The 25,831-nt window shown below is 32.6% G+C and overlaps 3 protein-coding genes across 7 annotated transcripts; 1 reads left to right on the plus strand and 2 right to left on the minus strand.

Moving 5' to 3' along the window:
• Window positions 1-2,082: 2,082 nt before the first annotated feature.
• On the minus strand, window positions 2,083-7,938 carry LOC126677217 (ribosome biogenesis protein WDR12 homolog). The gene is made up of 13 exons (XM_050371740.2): window positions 7,631-7,938; window positions 7,420-7,520; window positions 6,961-7,067; window positions 6,167-6,202; window positions 5,946-6,028; window positions 4,547-4,605; window positions 4,360-4,470; window positions 4,141-4,266; window positions 3,497-3,640; window positions 3,249-3,357; window positions 3,037-3,173; window positions 2,662-2,697; window positions 2,083-2,574 (listed from the first exon to the last, which is right to left on the minus strand). The coding sequence occupies exons 1-13, from the start codon at window positions 7,785-7,787 to the stop codon at window positions 2,482-2,484; spliced, it is 1,299 nt and encodes a 432-aa protein (XP_050227697.1). The 5' UTR covers window positions 7,788-7,938; the 3' UTR covers window positions 2,083-2,481.
• A 646-nt stretch (window positions 7,939-8,584) lies between these two features.
• Window positions 8,585-13,152, minus strand: LOC126677218 (alpha/beta hydrolase domain-containing protein VTE7). 2 transcript variants are annotated; one of them, XM_056105639.1, is made up of 11 exons: window positions 12,990-13,152; window positions 12,637-12,873; window positions 11,619-11,713; window positions 11,406-11,503; window positions 11,239-11,288; window positions 10,806-10,901; window positions 10,158-10,247; window positions 9,979-10,071; window positions 9,703-9,798; window positions 9,404-9,469; window positions 8,585-8,859 (listed from the first exon to the last, which is right to left on the minus strand). In XM_056105639.1, the coding sequence occupies exons 2-11, from the start codon at window positions 12,865-12,867 to the stop codon at window positions 8,671-8,673; spliced, it is 1,104 nt and encodes a 367-aa protein (XP_055961614.1). In that variant the 5' UTR covers window positions 12,868-12,873; window positions 12,990-13,152; the 3' UTR covers window positions 8,585-8,670. The 2 variants fall into 2 exon arrangements, with proteins under 2 accessions (XP_055961614.1, XP_050227698.1); XM_050371741.2 differs by having other exon boundaries at window positions 12,637-13,152.
• A 4,502-nt stretch (window positions 13,153-17,654) lies between these two features.
• LOC126677216 (protein RIK) lies at window positions 17,655-25,490 on the plus strand. 4 transcript variants are annotated; one of them, XM_050371739.2, is made up of 12 exons: window positions 17,655-17,999; window positions 18,607-18,865; window positions 19,108-19,209; window positions 19,326-19,360; window positions 19,490-19,565; window positions 20,078-20,209; window positions 20,538-20,615; window positions 20,986-21,079; window positions 21,195-21,312; window positions 21,551-22,052; window positions 23,245-23,407; window positions 24,361-24,530. In XM_050371739.2, the coding sequence occupies exons 1-12, from the start codon at window positions 17,920-17,922 to the stop codon at window positions 24,384-24,386; spliced, it is 1,665 nt and encodes a 554-aa protein (XP_050227696.1). In that variant the 5' UTR covers window positions 17,655-17,919; the 3' UTR covers window positions 24,387-24,530. The 4 variants fall into 4 exon arrangements, with proteins under 4 accessions (XP_050227696.1, XP_050227695.1, XP_050227693.1 ...); XM_050371736.2 differs by lacking the exon at window positions 23,245-23,407 and adding an exon at window positions 24,890-25,490 and having other exon boundaries at window positions 17,660-17,999; window positions 24,361-24,697; XM_050371737.2 differs by lacking the exon at window positions 23,245-23,407 and adding an exon at window positions 24,899-25,490 and having other exon boundaries at window positions 17,661-17,999; window positions 24,361-24,697.
• Window positions 25,491-25,831: the final 341 nt, after the last annotated feature.

Raw genomic sequence — 25,831 nt, forward strand, 5'->3', positions numbered from 1 at the left:
ATTTATTAAAAAAAACTTTAAAATTATAAAGTGTGCGACTGCCCACCATACACCCTTCTTATTTCTGCCCCGGAGGCAAATCAGGAGGAATGCAAATCATCAGCCGACTGCTAATCAACTGCAAGACATTCATGATTATGCAAGTGAAATCACCATTATAGATCTTCTATATTATCCAGCAAGATTTCTTAAAAGATATGTCAAAAATAAACAGTTTTGCTCAGTGAGACTATTAACAACTCAGCAAAGAATATTCATTTTTTTAGACAGACCAATTTTCTATCTGGATGTTTGGTTAGCTCTTAGTATTATTTAATTTTGATATAGTTAGTTAAAACAATCCTTTCAACCAACTTACATTTGTTGTAAATTTATTTAGTTTAGCTATCATCTCAAATGAAATAAATAGGATTTTTATATGAAATACTATTTTTCTACAACAATTACGTTTTTATCCCTTTTAAATCTTTATATTCCATACCAATTTTTTTTATATTTTTTTTTAAAAAAACTTTACTTTCTATACTATCTTTCATTTTTTAATATTTCTTTTCATTGTTTTTAATTTTGTTTTCACAATTATGTTTACGCACTTAATATTTATCATATATTTATTTTTTTTATTTTTTATTTTTGAATTTCTTTTACTGTTGACAATTCTCGTCAATTTTAATATCAACAAAATTTAATAAACTAACTATTTTAAATTTTTAAATTTTTTTACACTATTTTTATTTTTTAATATTGTTTCAATTTAATTTAATTTAATTTAATTTTATTTCACGTATAATGTGATTTTCTTTGCTAATGTTAAAATTAACTAAATATCAACATACTATCAACACAATATCAAGATAAGAGCAATATTATAACATTACAATAATTCAACATCATTATTGTTTTCTTCACCGATGCTAAATCAACAAATATTAACCAAAAAACAATAAAATATCAACATTGTAATATTACAATAATTCAACATTATTATTTGTCTTTTTTTTTCTAATGCTAACATATCATTATCCAGTTTCAGTTTAATTTTTATTTTTTAATGTATTTCACAAACAATATTATCTTTATTTTCTAATGTTAAAATCAAACAAATATCAACACAACATCAACATAAAATCAACAACATTATAACATTATAATTATTCAGCAATCAATCATTATCAACAAATCGTACTGCAAATAAAATAAAAAGACAAAAATTCAATCAAACATAGTAAAAATGTAAAAATAATAAATTTTATTTCATAAAATCATAAAATTATTTTATGTAACATAAAAATTAGTATTATATTTTTTAAAGATAATCTTTATACATGTTTAATAATGAAAAATTACTATTATATAACAACAGTAAACAAAAAAAAAATGTTGATTTGAAATCGGAAAAAAAAAAGAGGAATGATGAACTTCAAATCTGAAATTAAAATAGAAAAACAAGAGTAACAACTAACGAAGATTATTATTTGTAAGGAGATATGCAAATCAGACGATTTTTGTGAGGCGATCTCCAAAGTGCATCTATGGATAAAATTATACGTTATAAAAAAATTATAAAAACACTATTTTAATATGATTGATTTTATTAAATATTTAATTAAGTTAAATTAAATGTCAACTATTGAAAAAACAATTAAAATAAACTATTCCAATTGTAAAAAAAAAAATTGAAGTTGAACAAACATTAACAGATAATTATATTATTTTACCAAACGACTTAATAAACTCTCAAATTAATCTTATTGGATTTTAAAAATAACTAAACCAAATAGCCATTGAGAGAAATGTTTTTGTTTGGTTTTACCGAGATAATATTAAGGGAATATATTATCAAAAATAGAAAATAAGGAGACATGACATGCTTAACCAATATTTCAAAAAACATCTCATTATAAATATATATTCAATAAATTTGGATCGAATTACACAAACTTAATCACCCAAAAAAATTAAATTTAATGAAATTTAGTTTCATCAATGGTATAATTAAAAGTAATTTTAAAAAATAGCCAGGGAAGGCGATTAAGCCAATTTATAAATGATTATCCTTAAAAACAAAATACGTTACTCAAATGACTCAAAAAGTAAATATTTATATATGACGAATGATTAAAATTAAATGACCATCATATTTTGTACACCCAAATATAGTTACTGTATTATCAGAAATATACCTAACACTTCCATTGATAATTTTGGATCTAATGCGGGATACAGTATATAGTTCACTGATTCCGAGCAAAAATGTTTACAAAATATTAAAAAATTACACTAAAATACCTTTTGAAAAATTAAATTAAAAAGCTTTTTCTTTCCAACGGGAAAAGAAAACTCCCCGAGCTTGCAGTTGTTTGTCGCAGAGCAGGTGCAAAAAATTGCAGATGGAAAAAGAAGATGCAACGGGAGGGGTAAAGAAAACTCAACTGGGCTAAATAAATATAACCATAATAATGCATCACCTTCTTCCTTGCATCAAATCACAGATGTTTCGGTAGAAATACAAAGTTTACTGTCAGCCCCACCGCTAACCACACTGTCACTCTTCCACCAGTCAGCACATAGCACCTGAATTACACCACAAGCATCTGCATAGTTTAAAAAGAAGTATTCCAAGATAATGAATACATGAAGAAACACTAAGTGGCATTGTACCTTATCGTCGTGTGTTTCGATAACAGATAGCGGCCACTGCAACAACAACAACAACAACAAAATACTTAGAACAACCATTTTCCCACCCTTTTACTATGTTGCTGGTAAACTAAACTTGTAGAGGTCTGTATTTCAGCATTTCATTTCCATCTCTGACAAGGCTTTTGAAACTCTAAAACTTTATATTTATAATATATTATTGTAAAAATATTATTTCGCCGTTTCCTATTTCATATTTATATTTAAAAGTTTGTGTTTTGTGAAGCAGGAGAGTGCTCCTATAGTTTTCTACTTATTTGTTTGTTTGTATACTTATAATTGGTCTAGAAAATGGGAGACCGGTAATTAAAAGTAAACTGATGAAGAACAAAATACCGCAGTTCTTAGATCCCATAACATAACTTTCCCATCATAGGATGCAGAGAGTAAATGAAACCAAGACTTGTCATGCCATTTGCAAGCCGAAATCCAAGATTTGTGAGAAGAGAACTGGTATATAGGAGCGGTAGTTCCTATAAATGATATAAAATGCATGAGAGATGAAGATGGAGCAGTAATACCAACTTAGTCAACAGACTTTAACAGACCTGGTATCCGAGGATCCCATATTCTAAGAATGGGGTCTGAGCCTCCGGCGGCTATAAGAGCCGAACCTTCACCTCCAACATGTACACAGTTCAGAGCTTTCCCGCAGAACTGCATATGTATGACAGCGTAAGCATCTAAACCTTAATATAAATTTAATAAGCGCAGAAAAACACCTATCAAGATGGGCATGTGCGTATTAAAGCAAAAAGAGAGAGAGATGCAACATGAAAGAGGGCGAATTACGTACTATATTTGATGTATCTTTGCCTGTCTCAACATCCCAACGTCTAACAGAATGATCCCATGAGGCAGAGTAAATTGTTTCCTTTTCAGGCCAAACAACAGAGGATACACATTGTGTATGACCCACAAGTGTAGAAAAAGCCTCACCCTGTATGCAATAGATTGTCAAGAACAAAATGATCAATTAAGAGTAACACATTCTGAGACCATATCTCAAGCTCACAAATCAAGGGAAAAAACAGCAACATACATCATACAGTGATAAAATGTAGAAAAAAATATTCCTGTAAAGTCCCTAAATAAACAACCCTTCTATATTAAGGAGTACTTGGATGTACTCAACAGTAAAATCAATCCCGCTCTGTATAAAACCAGTCAAGTTCCTGTTGGACGGTGTAATAAGTATATTTCCCAAATAAAAAACCAACAAAGTAAAGTATTTGAATTTAAAACATTTCAAGTATCAGAATTTTTAGACCCCAACATATATCGCTAACATCTTATAATAGACTGCAAATGCTGAAATTAAATTATTATCAATCTCCTAAAATTTAGAGTTCTTGAGAAATCTTTTGCAACAAAGTTCAACTTCAACCTCAATTATATGGCAACCAAATGGAAGCATAGACTGTAAAAGACAAATGATACCTCCAACTGAGATTCATCAGCTCCATTTTTGACTTTTCTCTTTTTGGTAGACACTAAATTTCCTTCAGCATCTGACTCATTTGTCCGCCATAAATTAATTGTGCAGTCCCAAGAACCCGAACAAATCTAATTAATCATAAAGAAGAAAGAATTGAGCTAAAGTTTGAAAGCAGACCATAATAGCATTGGTCTTTTAAGGACATAAATAAAAGAAGAGACCATGGTTCCAGATTTCTCTGCTGCAACACTTTGCACAGATGCATTATGCCCACGCAAAACTTTGAAGGCTCTAAGCTTTGATGAATTATTTTGCAGCTTTTCTGTATCAAACTTTCAGGAGAAAGAGAATTCACTGAGTGATGAGACAATATGAGTTATATAAAACAGCAAGTTAGATCCAAATTACCTTCCATAGTCTAAGAGTTTGATCTTTAGAAGCAGTGGCCAGTGTAACACTATCCCCGCCTGCAAGTTGAATGAACTGGATGATAAACAATTAAGAGCTAAAATGTAATGCAAAAAGGAAAAAGATTACAGTTCACCAAACAAAGGAACTAAGCTTTGGCAAAATGAAGTTTACACATAACACAAATGAAATTCAACAAACCTAGAAAAAGAAATAATTATAAAATGCAAAGAAAGTTTGATTCAGAGAAACGCGAGGGAAAGAGCAATGAGATAAAATAAAATATTCTGATGCAATAAATTACAGGTGAAAAATTATTGCACACAACCGTTGCGCCATGTCATTCGTGCAACAAACCAATTGTGCGTTAGCCATGTGGAAAATTGAATGATAAAAAAAATAAGTAATAATTAAAAGATTCCTTATCGCAAATGCTCATTGGCTTGATGTAAAAATGACGTGGCGCAACGGTTGCATGGGATAAACACTCATTACAGGTGCATCTAATATGCTTTGATGACCAAACTTCCACCTTTTTCTTCATTACACTTTAAACACTTAACACAGATACGGGAACGGATACTGACACGGCAAACGATATTTTCTAAAATACTAAGACATTGACATGGCGGGGACACAATAAATTCATTAAAAATTTAAATGTACATGTATATGAAGCTGTAGAGATAAGAAAAAAATTAGAAGAAGAGTAATCCTTGAAATTGAAGGAAAATTATTAAGTGGGTATTGTGTTTAAAGTGAAGAAATAAGAAAGAAATATAAGAAAAAAAATAGAAGAGGATTGAAAAGAGGGCTGAGTTTAGTTTTAAAAAAGAGAGCTGTTTTGATATTTTAAAGAAACAAGATGAAGAGAGGGCTGGATTTTTATTTTAAAAAAGACTCATAACTGTTTTAAAAAAAATTGCCGTGTCCCCCTCCTTGCGACAGTAAAAGACCCTTTTTGCCCTATCTATCACATACGTGTCCTCGGCGTGTCACGTGTCCCCAAAGTGTCCCTTGCATACGACATCTCAGAGAAGTGTTGGTGCTTCATAGGAATTCATAGATGCTAAAAAAAAAACACTATCATCCAGAAGAAAACACATGCTTCCTCTTTTGAAAAAGGATGCTTTATGCAGAACCATCATCTCGCTAACAGGAAAGAAATTAACATCAAAGCAAAGTAGCAAGCAGGTACATGCATTGAAACTTGAAAGGAATTTTAGGCATCTAATGCACTGAGCCATTAGGGATTGGTTGACACAGCATATCCCATCAAAAACCTTTTTTCACATTTGTGTGTGACCTCGACATCAGATAGACACATCTACTATGAAAATTTAGAAAATGAAATTAACAATGAACACAAATCTTCTTTCAGCTAATAATGTGTTGATACCTGCATTAATGACACTAACAGAAGTAAGCGCATCTCTATGTCCCTCTAGTATTTGTGCACACACGCCGGCAGATTTCCATACCCTAAAATATTATGAACAAAAAGTTCACAAAAATTGGGTCCTCGTGAATTATGGTAATGAAATACTAAAGAAAATATAACAAGAACGCATAAAATCCAACATATATAATGGATATGGAGAACTTAAGTTTGAGTCTCACCTTCCGAGGCCATCGTAGCACCCTGTCAAAATAAACCTGCCAAAAGACCATGACTCGGATCAGTTTTGAACAACAAACCATAACATGTTATAGTTTTCACAAGAAAAATATTAATAGCATATTGTTCAAATTTAGAAGATATGATGTCTTTATCGGTGGTGCACAGACTGCACCGTTGCTTAGTAGCATATATCATAAGTATGCTAAGAACCTCCAACACACCTCATTCATGACAGTTACTCAAACTTCTACTACGATTGTCGATTTAAGATGTAGCATATCGATGAGTTCATCTTCATATGAATGTTCTTAATATGTATCAATGCCTCACTGAACAAATTAGATACTACTTCAGGTTATGCTTTGCATAGTTGCTGTAGAGACAAGCTCTCCGGTGCAGCTGAATGCAAAGATGGTATAAATACTAAAAGGTTCATTATATACTCTGGGGATTTTTTTTAACAGCTCAAAACCCTATTTCGTAATTTGTAGCTTAAGCACAATCATGCAAAAATTAGTGCAGGTACTTAAGTAATCTTCTGCTCAAGGAAGACTGAGGTTAGCAATTTAAAGCCCTCCATCTTTTGCATTGATGAACATTTTTTTTTACTACCAGCTGCCTAAAACCAACTTCCAATTACATTACCCTTATCTAACATTAGGACATCAAATTGATTTTCAACAAGAAAAAAATACACAGTTTGCAAATCAATAGTTTGGGAACAAAATCCTGAAATTCAAAAAGCTTCAGCTAAGTAAAATTTATTGAGAAGGAACAAGAAATCCAAACTTACCTAGGACATGAACCATCAACTGCACTGACCCAGTCATCATGCAAAGAAGGCTCCTCTTCTTTTCTAGGCGCAACTGCTTTAATATATTCAATTTCCAATATCTTCTCCTGTAATATTACAATTCCTCCGAGTGTATTAGTGGACCACAAAAAAATCATCACACCTAAAATCCATAAGCATCAAAATATTCTACTCAACCATACTTACAGGAAATTAGAATTCCTACAAAACTAAAGAGTGAAAATGCCAAGCTATTAGAATTTGCTAAATCAAGATACCAACATCAACTTGTTAAGAAAGTCTTAGTACTCCAATTAATAGCCAAAAACAGTCAAACTTCTATTTTTTTTCATTTTCAACCAAGTTAGGTACTACACTGATAAGTTCTAGAATCTATTATAAACAAAAGCATAGAAAAATCAAAGAAATAATGTGACCACAAAATGAATAACATTTTACCGCGGAAATTCCCTTGGCAAGGAGGAACTGCTCAAGCGACAAACGAATAAGCTCTCCATCAATTAGAAAATCAAATGGATGATTCTCCCACTCAGGATTCCCTGCACAATGATAGCATTACTTATGAACCACACAAAAAAAGTACTTAATTATGAAATCAAACTAAAGCAGGATAACAGCATAATAATAAAACACAGTAATCAATCTTTACCGGCTTTGAGGAGGGAATTGACGATAGTAGAAAGGCCTAGACGAGTGAGATTAGAAGGAATAGTAATGGTAGTTGTCGAAACTTTATACGGTGGCTTAAGCTTTGTCACGAACTTTGCTTGAATTTGCCTCTCTTCTATATCTCCATCTCCTTCCATTCTTGTTTCTTTTTTTCCTTCACGAGCTAGGGTTTTAGTTATCAGTTACAGAGACGACTGAGATGAGAAAGACTAGAAATTAGGGTTTTAGAAGAAGGGGTTTTACGACTATTAAATCCCCTACGCTGTCGTTTTGCTATTGCTATCGTGCATAATGTTTTCGATTAAGCCGACGACTAGACTTATTTATTTTGTATCAATAAGTAAAAAAAAATCTACTTCTAACAAAATGGAAATAATGTGACCTATAGAAAAATAACATTTCTTATAATATAGTGATGTTTTAGTTGGATTAATATATAATTAATTAATTAAATTCTTTTTTGATAATTTAATTAATTACTTTTGAAGTTGTTTTCTGTCACCAGTAATATGTGGGAGTGCGATTTAGAGGAGCTCCTATTTTAAATAATTTCATCTCAAGTTCGACATGAGTTCAGATACACAATAATTTTTTTGATAATGGTATAGTAAAAATCTATTTGGATTAGTGAATTTATTTAAGTTATTCTTGTCGCATCAATTACTTGATATATATTTAAATCGACCAGCTATGGAATTTACAAAAATAATCATTATAATAACAACAATAACTACTAAAAATGTTAATAGAGGATTGAGAGTGCAATGCCATTTACATTTTAGAATTTTAATTAAAATGGATTCAAAAGTTTTATGAATTTTTTTAAGATCATACAGTGCTGAAAGGATTTTGTGTCACATTTTAAAATGTCAAGTTAGAGTGTCAATTAGGAAACAAAGTTGATTTTTGAATCAAATTGAACATTGCACGAAAGTTTAATGAGCAAATTGAACTTCTATCAATCATTTCACTATAAACTGTGATATGAGACATTAACATTCTAACAGTAAAGTTATAAATTTACTTGGAAATAACACAGGCTCTCGATGATTGCAACATCGCAGCGTTAAGCATTTGATTTCTAGGAAGTTGATCACATACAAAATCTACAATCAACTTTGCTACAGAATCAGGCTTATCAACATGGGGAAGATGACCAGTGTCTGCTATTTGTCTTATAATCGCGTCCGATAGTTCAGAATGCAGCTGCTGCAAGACATTAAGCAAAAACAATTTACGTCATGCACTACAATCAGGAGGGAGTATAGTCGAAACATTCATATCGTACATTTCATATAGTATTTTACGATGAAACAGTTTTAAAGTGCTTCGACCTGAACTCAGAACCGTGTTCTGGTCAATTAGAATTTGTTCTTGTTAAACTAATGAGCGTCATATACAAATTGAATTTTCTTTTTTTAAGTTATAGTTTAGTAACAAGCATTACAGAAAAAACAGTTTTCTAGTGTTTAATTAGTCATTATAGTCTTGGTAAATTTTATATTCAAAACTTTTTATGTAACAAAATCACGGACCATGTAGCATGAAACGAAAACGCTAAATAAAAAATGTCAAAACGGAAAATGAGAAAACAATACTTTTTTTTTTGTAAAAATAGGCTATAGATATAGAGTTTTGGAGTTTAAGAAGCATTGTTGAAAGCGGAAACAGAACACTGAAATGTAGGACTCAAGAAGTTTTCATACAGCATTAAAGGATAATAATCAAAAGTAGCTTGGTGCTCGGATCTTACCACTACAAGCTTGTAGCTCACAATCTGATCAAGCTCGCCATTTATGATGAGAGTCTTCTTCTTTACCTAAAATTAAATTAGGTAAAAAACACCATTTCAACAGCATATATAACCCAATAATTAATATTAATAATATAATGAAAGCAATACAAGTCTTTCTTGATTCTTGAGTATGCACTCAACGGATACAGTAGCACCTAACAACATGTACTTATGACCAAAACTACCTTAGAGCAAACCTAAAATATTTGAAATTAGATATAATACTTGAAAAGTTCCCGTAAAATGGCATACAGTACCTGTTTAATTTGAGAAATGACATTGTATCCCCCACTAAACATAAAACTAATGGTTGCATCTTTCCACCAAGGCAGCAGGCAATGTAGTCGGCCCACCTAAATTGTAACGTCGGGAAAACAGGGCAGTTAGATTTAACCTTGAACAACCTTAGACAAGATTAAAAATATAGAAGTGAAGATTCAACTGCATATTCTTAATTGCATTTATATATCACAAAAGAAAGTGCATTCTCATCAATCAAGTGATGAACCAAGAAAGAACGATGAAAATCTTACATTAGTCCAATCTAAGATTGTATGGAATGGAATGCCATTGAAGGCTATTAAATTTCCATAAAAGCGCAATGGAAGGCTCTGCAGAAAAGAAACCTGGTACATGAAATAATTAAAAGGTTAGGATCAATCCTGCTTTACTCATTTGCAAATTGCAAACAGTTTAAATTTTGGAGATATACCCCAGCATAGGCTACCGTTTTGGGTAATTTAGCCAAATGTTTTGTGCCTTCAGCATAAACACTAGGATTGATTACAACCAGCTTTTCAACCTGCAAAATTGTGTAGAGTGAGGTGTCTGGAAACTTTTGTTATTAACAAACAGAATAACTGCAAAATCAAGAGCATGCATGATCTAGAAGAGAGGACTAACAAACGCACAGATGTTAGCTACAGTTCAACAAAAACAAGGAAAATTTTCAATCTTCTGAGACACATATCGGATTGTTTTTCAATAACCTTTTTCCTCCGTGTTGACTTTAGATGACTGAGTATGCAACTAGCAATCTAACCATTTGGGGTGGTTTATTTTTAATCTCATGTTGTTAAGCTGCCGATAGGGCATGATTCTGCAACTTTATGGAAAAAGACTTATTAAGTTCAACATTTACTTCTGTCAGACATCAATAGTTTCTAAGATTTTCATTCATTTAATATTTAATTGAGAGTTCTGTTGGCATACAATAAAAATAAGTAGATTTAAAACATTCAGCATTAGCTAATAAGACATATTGCATGGTGCAATACAACAGAATAAAGAAGTCATATGCAATGCTGTAATTCATAATGCATCCGATTGAAGTGTGAAATGAGCTCGACATTGAACTTACAGCATCCGGATAATTGACGGTAAAATCTATAGCAACAGAGGCTCCAAGGCTTGGTCCAACTAATATCATTGGCCTTTTGATGTATTCCTTCCAAAACTGGATTTAAAGAAATAAATCAATTACTGAAGTTTATAGGAGTACTGCGATAAACAGCCTAAAATTGTCAAAACAGAAATATTTTGCTGAAGCAACATACTCTATATGAAATCCAAAGCATCATGCACATGGCAAGCTTATCATTTTACTCCCTAAAAATTACTTCCAAACACAGTTTACTTCCCTGATGAGATTGAATTTCAGTGTCTAGTTCTAAATATTAAAATGTTCCCAAACTTTATTATTCTTTCAATTTTAGCAGGCCGAAGACAATAAAGACCAAGTCTGAAATAACATTTCAAAAATTAAACAGATTATCAAGAATGTCAGAAGTTACCTGATACAGGTGATGTCGTTTAGACGCTACATCACATGATGGACGAATTTCTGCAATAAGCAACACTAATCAGTACATTTAAACAAAATATTGGTGGGAAATAAGCATAGAAAGTAGAAACCACTACAGTATAACGAAGATTTACGGCAACAAAGTACAAACTTGACCTAAATCAGAAAAGCCCCAACCAAGAACATCAACAGCCCAAGCTTCCAAACCAGCCTCTTCAAGCAAGGGGTATGTGCATCTCCATTCTAAACAGGAACTGCAAATAAGACAACATGCTCAGCATGGAACATAAACTTTCTTGTCATTGACTAGCTTGAGGCCACCCTCACAAACACATAATAAATTTAGTCACGATAATTTGAATAGCAAACCTGTCAAAACAATGAAGGAGAACCACTGGATTGCTTTTAGTTTTTGTCAATGGTTTGATACAACTACTCATAATATAGTTTTCTGAAGAACCCATCTGCAATTATCACATGGCAAGTCAATACGTTATTGGAATAACATAATTATCTCAATTACACTCTTTATAATTATACGGGAAAAATTAGAATGTACAATATGTGATAAGTAGAATAATTATTCAACGTAACCATTGTACCACGTCATTAGTGCAACAATGATACAATTGCAATTTAGAATTTTTTATTAAGGCCTATTAAAAACCTATCAAATACAACGTTGTGTGGAATAATTACTCGAAAAAACACATAAGTTGGAAGTAAAAAAGGGTGGTCCAATGTGGATAAATATCTAGGAAATATAAATGTATGTACATTGTGGTGTCACTGTCAAAGGAAGTAGACAAAAATATGAACCGACTATGGTGCTAGCCTCGGACTACTTCAATAGTCCTAAAATTAAAGAATTTGAGCTACTTCCTCCAATAAAAAAAGTACTAGCAATAATTGTTTATAGAATTATTATACAACTTATCACACTTTGAAATATTCAATAATAAAAAATTAAATAGCATGTGAGACGTGGCCCGGTTGGCACTCTCAACATTGCATTCCTCAGAGGGCAGGGGTTCGATCCTCCCTCTGCCAGCCAGTGAGCTGTTTAACCCGTCATCCCGCTAACAATTAGAGGAGATCTATCTTTACTTTAAAAAAAGATTAAGAGTTAAAAAAATTCTATAGCATATGCTTATTAGTTTGTTATAAAGTGTCACAACGTTAAGTGAGATAAACACTTGTTTAAAGGGTACAATTTTCCAACTTGATACATACTTTTAACAAAAAAACAAAAAAACATTAATCATCAAATTCAGTTGGCAAAGTACGTATAAAGAAAAGTTAGATTTTTTACTCTCAGTGACTGAATTGACTGTTATCACCGACGGACAACAAAGTACCAATATGAGGAAATTGAAGTGGATTTTACCTGAACAGGAAGCCTTACTATTCTTCTCGCCAAAGATCTAGCAAATGGGTCTTTGATTTTCTCCACCTCTTTCGGAAGAAACGAGGGAAACTCACCGCCGCCATTATCTCCGCCGTTACAGGTGGTGGTGGTGGAAAAAGACTGAACACGATTTGGACTACCCTTGGAACTCATAACGACATTAAATACTCCCGTTGAGGGTGCATACCCCAAGTTGAGAGTAGCCATCATTATAAACTTCAAAGTGTATGAAGAAGAAATGGAGCCCAGAAAATGAGTAAAACGAAATCAGACAGAGAAAGTATTTAGGGAGTGGAATGAAAGAAGAAAACTAGAAAAGGTAATGGAAGTACATTTAGAGCAGTAAAGGAAAGTTTGCAAACAAAGCAACAGGTGTCGCTAAAGCAGCTACAGATCTATCACGTGGTGTGTGATTTGCCTTCTGCCATTTTTGCTGTGATTTCTGTCCAACTCTACCTGGTTCTCCCTCCGGCTCTAATATTTATTGCATTTGGAAAAAAAAAATTGCTTCATGGAGTAATATTTTAATGTTTTAAAGATTGCCATTTCTTATAAATGGCCAAGTATTTGAAAAAAATAAAAGATAAAAGTGGACATAAAATTATTTATGATAGATAAAAATTAGTATTGAATTTGTAAAAAAAATATAAATAGAATAAAATTAGTATATTTTAAAAAAAAAATTGTTGATCTGATTATTAATATTATTTTATAAAAACAAAACTAAATATATTTTACAATTATTAAAAAAATTCATTTATTTGCATTGTTAACTATATAAATAAAAAATATATTTCATTTTAACATTATAATAAAATAAGTGCGGGGAATATTTTAATTGTGGTCAATTAATAATTAGTGGATAATATAATAATTTGTTCAACGTGTATTTATGTATATATATATATATAAAAACAATCTCTCTAATAATTAATATTTATAAAATATATATTTTAAATTTTATTAAATTTATTAGATAATAGAATTATGAACTATCTATTACGAAAGTAAGTTTGTTTCATATAATTTATTAATAATTGAAATTATTGATTATTAATTAAATATAGAATGTAAAAGAGTCACTTGTACATATTTATAAGGTAAGATAGGAGTTTAATTTTTTTAAATGATTTTCTAGAAAAAAAAAGGTGGCTCTTAATTTTAAACGCCAAAACAATAGAGGAAATTGCTTTAAAATCTCTCTTGCCATAATTTACACTTTATTCTCTCTTATTTGAAATTATATAATTTGGTCCTTCATTTATAATTCTGTCAATAATTTAATCTCTTCGTCTATTTTTTTTTCAGTCACCCAAGTTAAAAGATTTAGAGGTGAATTAATTTTAATTTTGAGGGACAAAACAGTCGATAGAAATAAAAATGAAAGACTGCCTCATGTTTAAAATTAATTTTTTTTATTTAGTCATTTGACTCGGCTGACTGACAGCAAACGAAAGAATTATAAATCTCTAAAATAATATATATGAATACCACAAATAGAGCCAGTGCGACATCCATCAAATGAGCAGTTCCCCGCATAGGAGCTATTTTACCATATTCTGAATTCAATGGTTTCGGTAATATTCCCTACAAAGTTCTAAGTGCAGAATAATTCCAAAAGAATTGTGGTTTTTCTTTCTGTCTATTGGAACCCTCTCTTCACCATCCCCATGAGAATGGTTTACAGGGTTCATAACTACTTCCCTTACTACAAAACGCCTATCTAATCAATATTTCGATCCGTCTCTGTCCTGATTTTTCTGGTTTATATTAGTATTGCCTAAGAACTAAGTCGTTGTTGGAAACAAAAGTGAGGGAGCAAATCGTTTAATTTTTAAATAAGAAAGATTAAAATGTGAAATATGATATATATGGAAGGTTTCGAAGGAATTTGCTTAAAATAATAAAGTAACATATCAATTTAGAATGGAGAAAGTACTAAATAAATAATATTTTTTAGTTAAAAATCATATAATACATTGTGTAATTTTTCAATAATATGATAATGGTATTATTTTTTTGTGATAAAAAAAGAATATTTAAATATAAAAACTATAATTAAAATATAATATAAATATTTCTTACTATTATTCACTTTAAAAAAATAAAGAGTAAATTACTCTAAGGTACCTCACATTTGTCATAATTCACAGTTTAGTACCCCTTATTTGAAAATCAAACAATTTAATACTTCAGTTTTAGTTTTATAAACTATAAGGCCCTTCTGTTAGTTCCTTTAATAATTTAAAATTTACTTTTAAACGATTTGGTACCTCACTTTCAATTATATAAACGATTTGTTGCCTCAATTTCAATTATGTAAACGATTAGGTACCTCATTTGTAAACAATTTGGTACCTCATTTGTAAACGATTTGGTATCTCACATTTCATTCCGTTAACGATTGAGTACCTATACTTAACAGAAGGGCCTTATAATTTACAAAATCAAAACTGAGGTACCAAATCGTTTGATTTTCAAACAAGGGGTATCAAACTGTGAATTATAATAAATATGTGGTACCTTGTGTAGCTAATTATTTGCTATTTGACAATGACGAAGCTCTTAATACAAAAACATGAAGGGAGTTCTCATTGCCTTTTTTGTTCGCCTGGTCTCAAACAAGTTGGTCCAATTTGAGCATGGAATGACTAATTTGAGTTGATTGATTTTTATTGGGCGGCTTCTTGTTCTATTTAATTTTCTCGAATAATTATTATATTTATATCCTCAACTTGAGCATCGAATACTATTATTTGGGTCACACTTAATTGAAGTACTACATAGAGTTGAAAGATTTTTTGTGCGGCGGCTTTCTGTATTTTTATCCTTTTGGTAACACTTGAGTTGAGCATTGAGTTAATAGATTTTCATTCAGTTTTGGTTAATACCATCAAACTATATTAATATTAGTTTTTTTAATTTATAGAAGTACATACTTAGAGTTATTTATTGTATTACCATCTAAGCTGTTTTTTTAAAAAAAAATACATTTTTACTTTTTAATGATAAAATGACACGTCAATACATATCATTCAATGCATCAACCCGTGTTAGCCTTACGACAATCCAACATCAGCACGCGGCGGCATTGCATCACCACATGTCAACACGCTAGTCCTTACATCAACACGTCATCGATATTTTAAATGAGAATTATATATCATCGACGAATTTTTCATGTATTATATCTCTAATAATTAGAATATTGTATGCATCTAATAATGTGTCGTAACTCTGTATTTATTTACAAAAAATATAAACATGGACATATTTGAATTAACTTACATAAAAAAAACATATCTGGTAAATAGGTCAACTACATCAAAACAAACACCTCATACTTATTATATTTTAGATAAAAATATGAACGATGGTCCATCATTTATATGTATCTGAAAAATATCTATAGTATATTTCGAGTCAAAAATATATGTGTCATTGACTCGTAAAACATTTAGATTATATATACCTCCGAATCAAAAAAATTAATATGTAAACATTTACAATTTATTTTTATTTATAAAAATCCAATCTCCTAAAGAGATCAAATACATTTAAAAGATGCCTCATACACATCCTTTAAGTGTATCTAAAAGGTACCATAACGCATTGCTAGTAGTATATGTGTGTCGCAAATTCAAAAAATGTACTATATACATAACTTTACACTTGTTTTTTTTAAAGTACAGACATGTATAGTTTAAGTATTTCACATAAAAAAATCATATTTTAAAAACAGTTCATAACACATAAAAAACATCTTATACACATTTTATAAATTAAATATACATTTACAAGAAAATGTATTTCAACTCGTTTATAAGATGTATTTGTGGTGTATCATATATCATTATGCATCTATAACGCATTGAGGTATTGCGGCTGGCTAAATGTCATGCTGATGAAGCCGACACGTTTGAGATACTGATGCAAGCGACACGTAACAACGTAAAGATAAAAAGGTGTTGAGTAAAATTATTTGAACACTTAGCATTTCTTTAGAAATAAAAATTGGGATTCACACTTGAACATAACAATGGTTAATCTAACTTAAGGACAACCACATATAATGGTAATAAAATAAAAAAAGATGTTATTTGATGAATTGCTTTAAATAAAAAATTAACTACATATTTAAATATTTATAAACTCACTCTCATGACTAAAGAGAATGAAAAAACATTCTCATTCTATATATTTAATTGATACGAATAGATTTAATTATTTTGATAGAAATATTATTTAATACACATTTGTTAATATATAATAAATACAACATATATCACATAGAATCAGATATTTATAAATTATAAGAAAAAATTAGTTTCTTGTCGGGGCACATTGATCGCTTATTGATAACTAGTGTGACTATTATGGCAAAACTTCTTTGTTTGCTGTCAAATTTAATCGATTCAAACGACTTTAAAAAGCTAACTCAAAAACTTCAACTTTTATGAAGACAACAAATTAAGATTAGCCCTTTTATCTTTTTTGGACATACTAATAACGCAGAGGCCCTAACATCTACTAATATTTTAGAGGAAAATATAATGGATGTCGATTATCGACACTCTTATTATTTAGCGTGTAAATTGTTTGTTTGCATCAGATTTAAATGATTAATGGAAAGTTAATTCAAAAAACTACAACATATATGACAACACAAATTTAAACACGTCATTTAACAATGACGAAATTGTTCTTGAAGTTGATGCTTATATAGAGGCATGGTAACTCTTTATTTAATCGGTATAATATTAGAGATTTTTTGACGGAAGAGTGCCTGCTAGGCTTAGGAAAGTTCGATTTTGTGCATATTAAAAAAAAATCCAATTTACTGCCTGAGCCCATGGATTCCGCAATTCTACATTGCGGAATCCATACCATTCCGTGAGTAGAGTTGCGGATTTTTTTTTTTATTCGATAGGCATAAAATTGGATTTTTCTAAATCTGATAGGCTTTCTTCTGTCAGAAACCCCAATATCAGAAGCCAAAGTCGTGAAGAACTCTAGCTAGTTAGAGTCGCTATCTATAAACGACATGTAGTTGAGCTTGGAAACATAGTCAGAATAAAGTTTCAACGTGTCATATAGCAATTGGCTGGTCACCATTCCATTTTCGTCCTCACCCAACCCAACCATCTAAAATAAATTGTAGCACCACCGCCTCCACCACCACCACCACCGCAATCACCGTTCGTAAAAATACAAACACAATCTTCGCGAAAAGAAAATAACAAAAATAAATAAATAAAGAAAATGACAGAGGAGAGCAATACTAGCTCTAATGCGGAAGATTCAATTGCCAATACCGCCGATGCTTCACAGTCAAGACAAAGGTACAATAAAACTTGAACAAAGAAACCATTTAAATTCTTGAAATTTGTGGGTAATTAATAATTTAAGGTTTTTAGTTTTATACATGTGATGTTGGTTCTGGTTGTTAATTTATTTTGTTTAGGGTTTATAGCTGCATAGTTATCGCTCTATTTAAATTTCGTAATTATCATTACAATGTGGTTGTACTTCTTTCTAAATTAAAATTAAGATGGAGATGTATATGTATAAATTTATAATTTTTGTTGATATTTAAGAATCAATATCCGTATAGTTGCTCGCACGGGTTTGGTCTAGTGGTTTAAGACTCGTCCATTTGGACGCCATGATTGCAGTTTCAAACCCTGGCTATGCCCTTTCCAATGGATAGAGTGGTTAAGATTAGGTTGCTGGCTATTATAACCCAGAATTGCCAAGTCATGTGGGTTTGCGGACGGTCCACATCGGGCTTCGGCTCGGAGGAGTGAGTCCTCATTACCAAAAAAAAAATGTCCGTATAATTATAATGCATACCGTAAAAGCTATGTGATTTGTACTTAATGGTTTTTGGTTAATGATTTTAGTCAATTTGCACTAAACTTATGGTTAGAAAATAATGAAATGGTTCAGGAAAAGGAGAAAGTGGGACCAACCGGCGGAGTCGTTGGTGTCAGCTGGAGTAGCGTCTTTAGGAGTACCTGGTGCTGTTGTACCTCTAGCTAACATGAATGCTCTTGCTGGAATCTCTCTGCATGGATTAGTTCCTTCAGTAAATTCTAGTCCTTTCTTGAGCAATCAACTGTTAGCTAATTCTGCAACCATCCCAACTGCGTTTTATGTTCCTTCAACACCACAAATTACAGCTACTGGGATCCCCAAATTAAATCAAGTGAGACTCTCCACAACACGCGTTTTTTTTTTCTTTGCTCTTTTCCTTGCATTACAATGTTTACCGGTTTTTCTTAATTTGCTTTGCTTTTCTGTATCTCTCCAATCTTGTCTAAATGTTCACACATTACATTTCCACTTCTCATTTAGGAATACTTCTAGCTTCTGGTAATCAATTTTATTTGTATAGCTCGTCTCTCTAGCTGTGAAAACTAATTTTTTTAGATAAAAAACACTTTTCAGCCTAAGATTCAGGATGAGCTAATGATTGCCCGAGAAATTGTTATAAATGATGCAGAGTCCTCTGTTCGTTACAAGCTCACTAAGCGTCAGACGCAGGAAGAGGTATGTCTTTTTCTCGGACTCCATCTGGTGATTCACATACGAAAAGGATACTCTTTCTATGAATCTAAAGTTAATTATTGCACAAGATTTTTGTAAATTGTCTACTCATCTTGCAGGTTCAGAGGTACACTGGTGCTGTGGTGATAACTAGGTTAGTATATCCATAAAGGCATATTTGAGAGCTGTTTTGTGATTTGTACTATGTACTTTTTTAAGATTTGCTATTTATATTCCGCTTTTACTTATCTAGAAACATGAGTTCATTGGATGGTCTTTGCAGGGGAAAATATCGTCCACCAAATGCCCCACCTGATGGTGAAAAGCCGTTGTATCTTCACATATCTTCCGGTGCTCATGTGAGTTTTAGACTTTTAGTATATTTGCTCTTATGGGCAATTTGGGTATTAGCCTTTACATTTCTGTGCTACCATGTGACTCCACAATTATTAGCTGATGGCAGCTTACACCATGTCTTTCAACTTGTTTGTGCACTGACCTTCAAATTCAAAATGATGATTTAGAACCATGCGCTGGTTGATTGAATAATGAATTTAACCAGCTCATTAGAAGATGAATTTAACCAGCTAATTAGAAGATGAATTTATATTTTTTGATTCCCACATTAGTGTAACGATTGATTTACTTTGATCTCATGTATCACTTCCTAATGCAATAGAAATCCCTTTGATCAAAAATCTGGTTTAAGGTGTATATATTGGTGTGGATGTGGGAGATCACTCCTTAAGGTTCAATCCTTCAAAGAGTTTTATTTTAGCTTTACTAATTTGATTACTAGTGGAAGCTCCTTTCCATTGTTCTTTTATATACGACTTATCACTTATCTAATAATGGAAAATATAAAATGCAGTTGAAAGATACTGCAGAAAGGATTTTAGCAGTTGATCGTGCAGCCGCCATTGTTGAAGACATGCTGAAACAAGGGCCAAATCTACAGCCTGCTTTATCTGTTCTTCCCATGACTGGCGCTAGCGGAGCAAAGGTATGCACATCTTGCCTCGCCAGATTGTGGCCTTCCTGGCATTACTATTGAGAAAACACCATCTACCATATTTCGACTAAAATCATTATAAGATTGATATTAAGATGTTCAATTCTGCTTTGGCTGTGAAGAATTTGAAAGGCCTTTTTACTATGCTTAGATATCGAAACTTTAAAAAAGTCCAAAAGTAGGTGTTACTTGCTTCAAAGCATCGATTTTAATCTTTCTAGAAGCAGTTTTAAAAGCATTGCTGAGTGCTACCTTTATAAGCTATGACATCAAGACCGTGATGTAATTCACCAGTCTCTAACTGAATAAGGTTTCTCAGGCTCTGAGCACATGTGTATTTTTGGGCTTTGACGCAGACAAATCACTGAACATTGCTGCTCGAATTCGTGGACCAAATGTAAGGTTCCTCCTCCTCCTTTTCCTTGCGCTGTTCGATTTTCCTTCTCTTATCATGATCGGCAGGGAATTTCATGTCTCTTCACTGTTTCTCGACTCTGAATTTGGGTCATTTTACTGCATTAGACATTTCCTTATATATGTAATATTTTCTTGGGTACCTATGTTGATAACATTTGGTATTCATAATAGGTCTCTAGTTTTTTTATCTCTTATTAGAGCTATATTTTCTCTCTGTCTCTAATTTCTTTTTTAATTATTTGTTCTTTGATGACGATGAGAGATTCTAATGTTTGAAGCTTTCTCTCACATCTCCATGCAATTGGGAGAAATTGTTTTTGTCTTGGTGGTGTTTGGTTTTCTACATGCAGGACCAGTATATAAATCACATTATGAATGAAACAGGAGCAACAGTTGTACTAAAAGGACGTGGCTCTGGAAATTTTGAACTCCCAAATACTGGAGGTACTTTTTGGTCATGAAAAATGATACATTTTCATTGCAAATATTCCACTTCTTCTGTGCACTTTAATTCTCCTTTGCTAAATTGTTATCACGTGTTTTCTTTCATTTTGTGCAGAAGCACAGCAACCTCTTCATCTATTCTTATCTGCTGATAATTTGAAAAGTCTGGAAGATGCAAAGCGTTTGGCTGAAAATCTCCTAGATACAATTGGTTTAGAGTGTGGTACCTCAAGGTAATTAGGCTATAAACAGGGATGGTATTTTGTATACACGTTATATAATAGATTGGTATGCACTCTCTGTTTCCAAGATACATTAGTTGTATCTTTGCAGTTCATTTAGTTCTATCTTTTTGCATGTCAATATTGTTTTTACTATCATGTCACTGTAATTGCATCACTTTTGTCCGTGTCAGTGGGTTTTGAGTTTTTCTCATGTGGACTGTCTTGGATGTTTTTCTAATCGTTACAGGATCTCATGTAATAAGGTTTATAGTGCTGTTCCACCGCCACAGCAGTTGTTATCAGGGGTTCAAAGTTCTGGGATTGAGGAGAAAGTAAATACCAGTCCTGCTGGTAGTTTTTCCTTATCCACAATTAGTTCCTCGCTATTTACTCCAGCTTCTCCAGTTGCAATTCCTGCGACAGGTTCTATCTTTTCCCAAGGAGGAGTGGTAAATTACGGGCCTACTCAACCTACTGTGATAAGTCATCCCAAGCCTTTAGTCAATGGAGGAACAAGCTATAGCGGATATGGTGGAATATATCCCCAGGCTACACCTTTGCAACAAGTTGCTCTAGCCCTTAGGCACTCAACATCTCCAATAACTTCTACAGTTGCGCCTACAGCATCTCTCCCATGTACAGCCCCAACACCTGCCGCAAGCTCCACTCCTGAGAAGGAGAATCGTCCTTCACAGAGGCGGAAATTTCAGGAGTTACCTGCGGGCTCAAAGGACCCTTCAACTCTTCAGGTATCTGTGCTTTTTTTTTTCTTCTTAGAGCATGTCTTTCTAAAAATGCTGATATATGTTGTCAGATTTTGTATTCCTTGGAGCAAAAAAGGAAGAGATTTTAAATTGTTGTAGGGTCTATTAGTAGCACCTTTTAGAGTAAAGTAAGGCAAAAGGGTAATTTAAGCTTTATACTATTATTTATTTATTTTGTGTGGTAGGGGTGTGTGAAATTTAGTGAGCTTGTAAAGAACGAATAACCTCTAATTTACTTCATTGTGGAGTTAACTTCTGCTTTGCATCTTTCCTATAAGCCCAGAGGGGTGGTTGCTTGGTGGTATTATTTCCTAGGTCCATGTTGTTTCAGTGGTTCCACAGTGTGATTGTCAGTATTTTAAATTATTCTTCTATCATGTAGTAACAAGGGTTGATCTAATCATATGGCGATATCTTAGTGACCAGCATGTTTTTGAGTTTCATTCAAGATTGATTATCTATGTGAAACAAGGGGTTTTCTTTGTCATGCTTGTAATTATCGTAACGAACTATGAGCATCACATATTAGAATAGTTATGATTTAACGACTCGTAATTTTTTTTAAACAAGACTTATCTCATATCAGATTACAATAATGTAATTGTATGCAATGGAGAAGATGCTGGTTATTCATGTAGAGGAAAGTTTTTTTGGGCGGCTTCTTTATTGATATGCATATTGCTGTCATGTTGTGCAATGATCGACATTCAAGTCTATTGCTGTTTTTCCACATCTAGTATAGGTTACTTTTTCTAGACTCGTTAGGATCTTATAGAATAAAGTATTCCAGTGGCTTTGTACTCTGCCTACTAAAGTTTTGCTGCTTGTAGTAAAGGATTGGCAGTGGCATTGGACCAACCGTGAGTTAATGCTAGCTAGGCTGTCAAAATATGTCTGCGTCCACTTTATTTTTTTATTTCCTCCCTTCTCTGTTTGCAGTCGGTTATATTTCTTCATAATCTGTATTGTCACAAGATATATAGTATTTATGCATGTTGCAAAAGCTGAATTATCTTGCTGTTGATTAATGGCAGCTTGATTGTGTTTTTATGTTACTGATAGATGTAAGAATGAAGTCTGCTTCATTGTTCGAAAGCCCTTTCTTTATTAGCTTATTTTTGTTGAGTTCTGTATAATGTTTATATCTCACTCTAACTTCCGTTGCTCAATATTCCAGGTATTTTCTCTGACCTTCTATGAAGCTAACAGGCTGCTGCACCTCTCTGTTATGGCCTTTGGTTTATATGTTTCACAGGGTATTCAGTTTTCTGGGGACTCAGCAACGGATTACTGCTATTTTGAAGCAGTGATCAAGGACCTGTTTGATTTTATGACCAATAGTATGACTGCATCTAACACCAATATTGTTCTGAAGCTGATTACATCACCTATATCCGCTTTTGAGTTGCTTTCAGGCACTTCTGAAAGCCAGCTTTTGATCTATCACTAAGATTTAATACAGAGAAGATACCATTTAGTTCGAGGCCTACAGCTAAAGCTGTAAAAGTTACACTTTCCTTTTTTATAGTAGAAAAGCGATCCTATCAGAAAATCATATGCTTCAAACAAACAACTGTAGTGAGGAGCATTTGCGTTTTTGGTTTTTCCATTCAACCTGGCAATTAAAGCTCATATCAGAAACTAAGCAACTGAAAAAATACTGCAGCTCACTCTTTGTCTAGTGACATAACTATTGTAGTGGTAGTGATGCCAATTGCCTGGTATCTTACTCTTTACCTGCCAGAATCGTACCATTGCTTGCCGGTTTGAATGGCCTATCATACTAATTTTTCTGACACCTCGCTTCGCTCACAAAAACTAGTTTTACTGCACAAGCACCAAGGAAATATTTCCTGACGTTCTTTTTTAATCTGTAGTGTTCTTGTTCTTATCGGACTTTCAAACAATACTAGCAATATCTCATAGTTTGCACTGCTCTTCTGATTATAAATTTTGGAGAGTGTTTGTACTTGTTTACGATCTCAAGATAAACAAACATAGTTAATCCTACTTTGGCTGGAACATCTCTCCTTATAACTCCAATTCCTAGAAGTGGAAGGGGATAGTCAAACCTCATTTTTCCTATCACAGACAACGGCTTTTCTGAGTAACTAGAGAGTTTATTCACTATTTTACACGCCCTGCATTGTACTGTCTTTAAGGCGTTGAAATGGCATTAAGTTCACATTTTATTGCTTTTGAGATTATTGTATTAATTTTATCAAATATCTATTTGATATTTAATTTTGCGACTGGTCTTTCTTGTCTTTGTTTTTGTCGTAACTGATTGCAGGTGTCAGAATCAGTAAAACCTGGTGAGCAAACATTAGTAAATGGTGTGAGAAATATATCAACTTTGCTAGCTCCAAAGAAGTCAGTCCAGTCATCATCAAATGGAATGCTACCACCATCTCCACGAATGATGCCTGAGTCACCATCAATGAATGGGACAGCACCACATCCTCAACGAACTATGTCAAAACCACCACTGTCGAATGCAATGCTGCCACCCTCTCATCGAACCATGCCCCCTCCGCCACCTCCTCCAAAATTTTATTCATCTAACGCCGTAGACAAATTGCATGAGAAGAACACTATTTCAAATAAAAGCAAAGCTGAAAGTATACCTGGTATGAATGGCACTGGCATTTCATATTGTTTTTACTGCTTAATCATGCATTAGGCATAATGAATTTTGCGAGTAGGAAGCGGAGAACATAATGATATAATTAGTTGATGAAAAGGAGTTGACTGTCAATATTGGTCTAATAATGCTTGCTTCTTATTTTGTTTCATTTTTTTACTTGTTATATTATCTTTAGTTGTTTCAGATACTTTGGCCAAATTAGTGGAATACGGAGAGGAAGATGATGATCCTGATGAAAATGAAGAATCTGATCTCGGCAACTCCTCTGTAGTTGCAGATCGAAAACCATTTTGGGCTTTATGATTCATAATATTGTTTCTGCCAGTGTCGTATTGGCAATGAGCTGAATGGTTCTTCTGGGTATTTGTATGCTAAATTTATATTTATTTTTTAAATGTTTTAGTATATAACGCAAAAGGCGATGGATTAAGAGGATTTTATCATAGTGGGTACTCATCTGTGTGGTCTTCAGGACTTGTAAGTTGTAATTTCCCCTGGGGCTCTTGCTGTATGTGACTTTGTGGCTGGTGAGATAGGCAGGGAAGATGGGTGTTGATTTTTGTTTGTTATCCGTCTCTGTAAGTTATTTGTTAGCTGTACCTTATTGTAGGAGTAGACTAAACGTTAAGCTTAGTTCAGCTTGTCAAAGAGACTCGCCCTTTTACGGGCAGAAAGATTAGTAATCCGGTGAAAAGTAGTCGACAAGAATTAGCACTGTCCTGGGAAATTGAGGACATTTTTCTTATATATAAAAAATGAATGCCATTTTTGTATCATTGTATTGTATGATTTTGTTAGCAAGATTAAAAGACTGCATTCTGTTATTGCAGGGTCTCAGATTCTGCGACATGGTTCAACTGGCAAGTCGACTTTTAGCACACCATATTGAAATTTTCAGAACCATGATTGAGGTGCTACTAATTTTGCCATTATTTTTTTTTTATTAAATTGGAGTCTTACATATCATAAGTTCTTCATTTGACACCACATAGACCAGCTACATAAAAAAAATGCCACATCAAGATCTGTGGATGAAGATATCCAATTCGGTTAAATACGGAGTTTAAAATGTGAATTTTATTAACATTGGAATCATTATTAAAATTTGAAAACCAAG

Source organism: Mercurialis annua, linkage group LG4 (genome assembly GCF_937616625.2).
Source record: "Mercurialis annua linkage group LG4, ddMerAnnu1.2, whole genome shotgun sequence".
In the NCBI taxonomy this organism is placed as follows: Eukaryota; Viridiplantae; Streptophyta; class Magnoliopsida; order Malpighiales; family Euphorbiaceae; genus Mercurialis; species Mercurialis annua.

What these genes read in the sequence shown, in the direction of transcription:
- LOC126677217 (XM_050371740.2), bottom strand. Translation starts at nt 7,787, where the DNA reads ATGGAAGGAGATGGAGATATAGAAGAGAGGCAAATTCAAGCAAAGTTC. An exon ending in TGCTACGATGGCCTCGGAAG is followed by an intron (nt 6,029 to 6,166) that starts GTGAGACTCAAA and finishes ATAATATTTTAG; the next exon opens with GGTATGGAAATCTGCCGGCG. An exon ending in TATGGGATCTAAGAACTGCG is followed by an intron (nt 2,698 to 3,036) that starts GTATTTTGTTCT and finishes TTGTTGTTGCAG; the next exon opens with TGGCCGCTATCTGTTATCGA.
- LOC126677216 (XM_050371736.2), top strand. Translation starts at nt 17,920, where the DNA reads ATGACAGAGGAGAGCAATACTAGCTCTAATGCGGAAGATTCAATTGCC. An exon ending in CTGGCGCTAGCGGAGCAAAG is followed by an intron (nt 20,210 to 20,537) that starts GTATGCACATCT and finishes AAGGTTTCTCAG; the next exon opens with GCTCTGAGCACATGTGTATT. An exon ending in TTAGAGTGTGGTACCTCAAG is followed by an intron (nt 21,313 to 21,550) that starts GTAATTAGGCTA and finishes TAATCGTTACAG; the next exon opens with GATCTCATGTAATAAGGTTT.
- LOC126677218 (XM_056105639.1), bottom strand. Translation starts at nt 12,867, where the DNA reads ATGATGGCTACTCTCAACTTGGGGTATGCACCCTCAACGGGAGTATTT. An exon ending in TAGTAAGGCTTCCTGTTCAG is followed by an intron (nt 11,714 to 12,636) that starts GTAAAATCCACT and finishes TGATAATTGCAG; the next exon opens with ATGGGTTCTTCAGAAAACTA. An exon ending in TTGGGGCTTTTCTGATTTAG is followed by an intron (nt 11,289 to 11,405) that starts GTCAAGTTTGTA and finishes TGCTTATTGCAG; the next exon opens with AAATTCGTCCATCATGTGAT.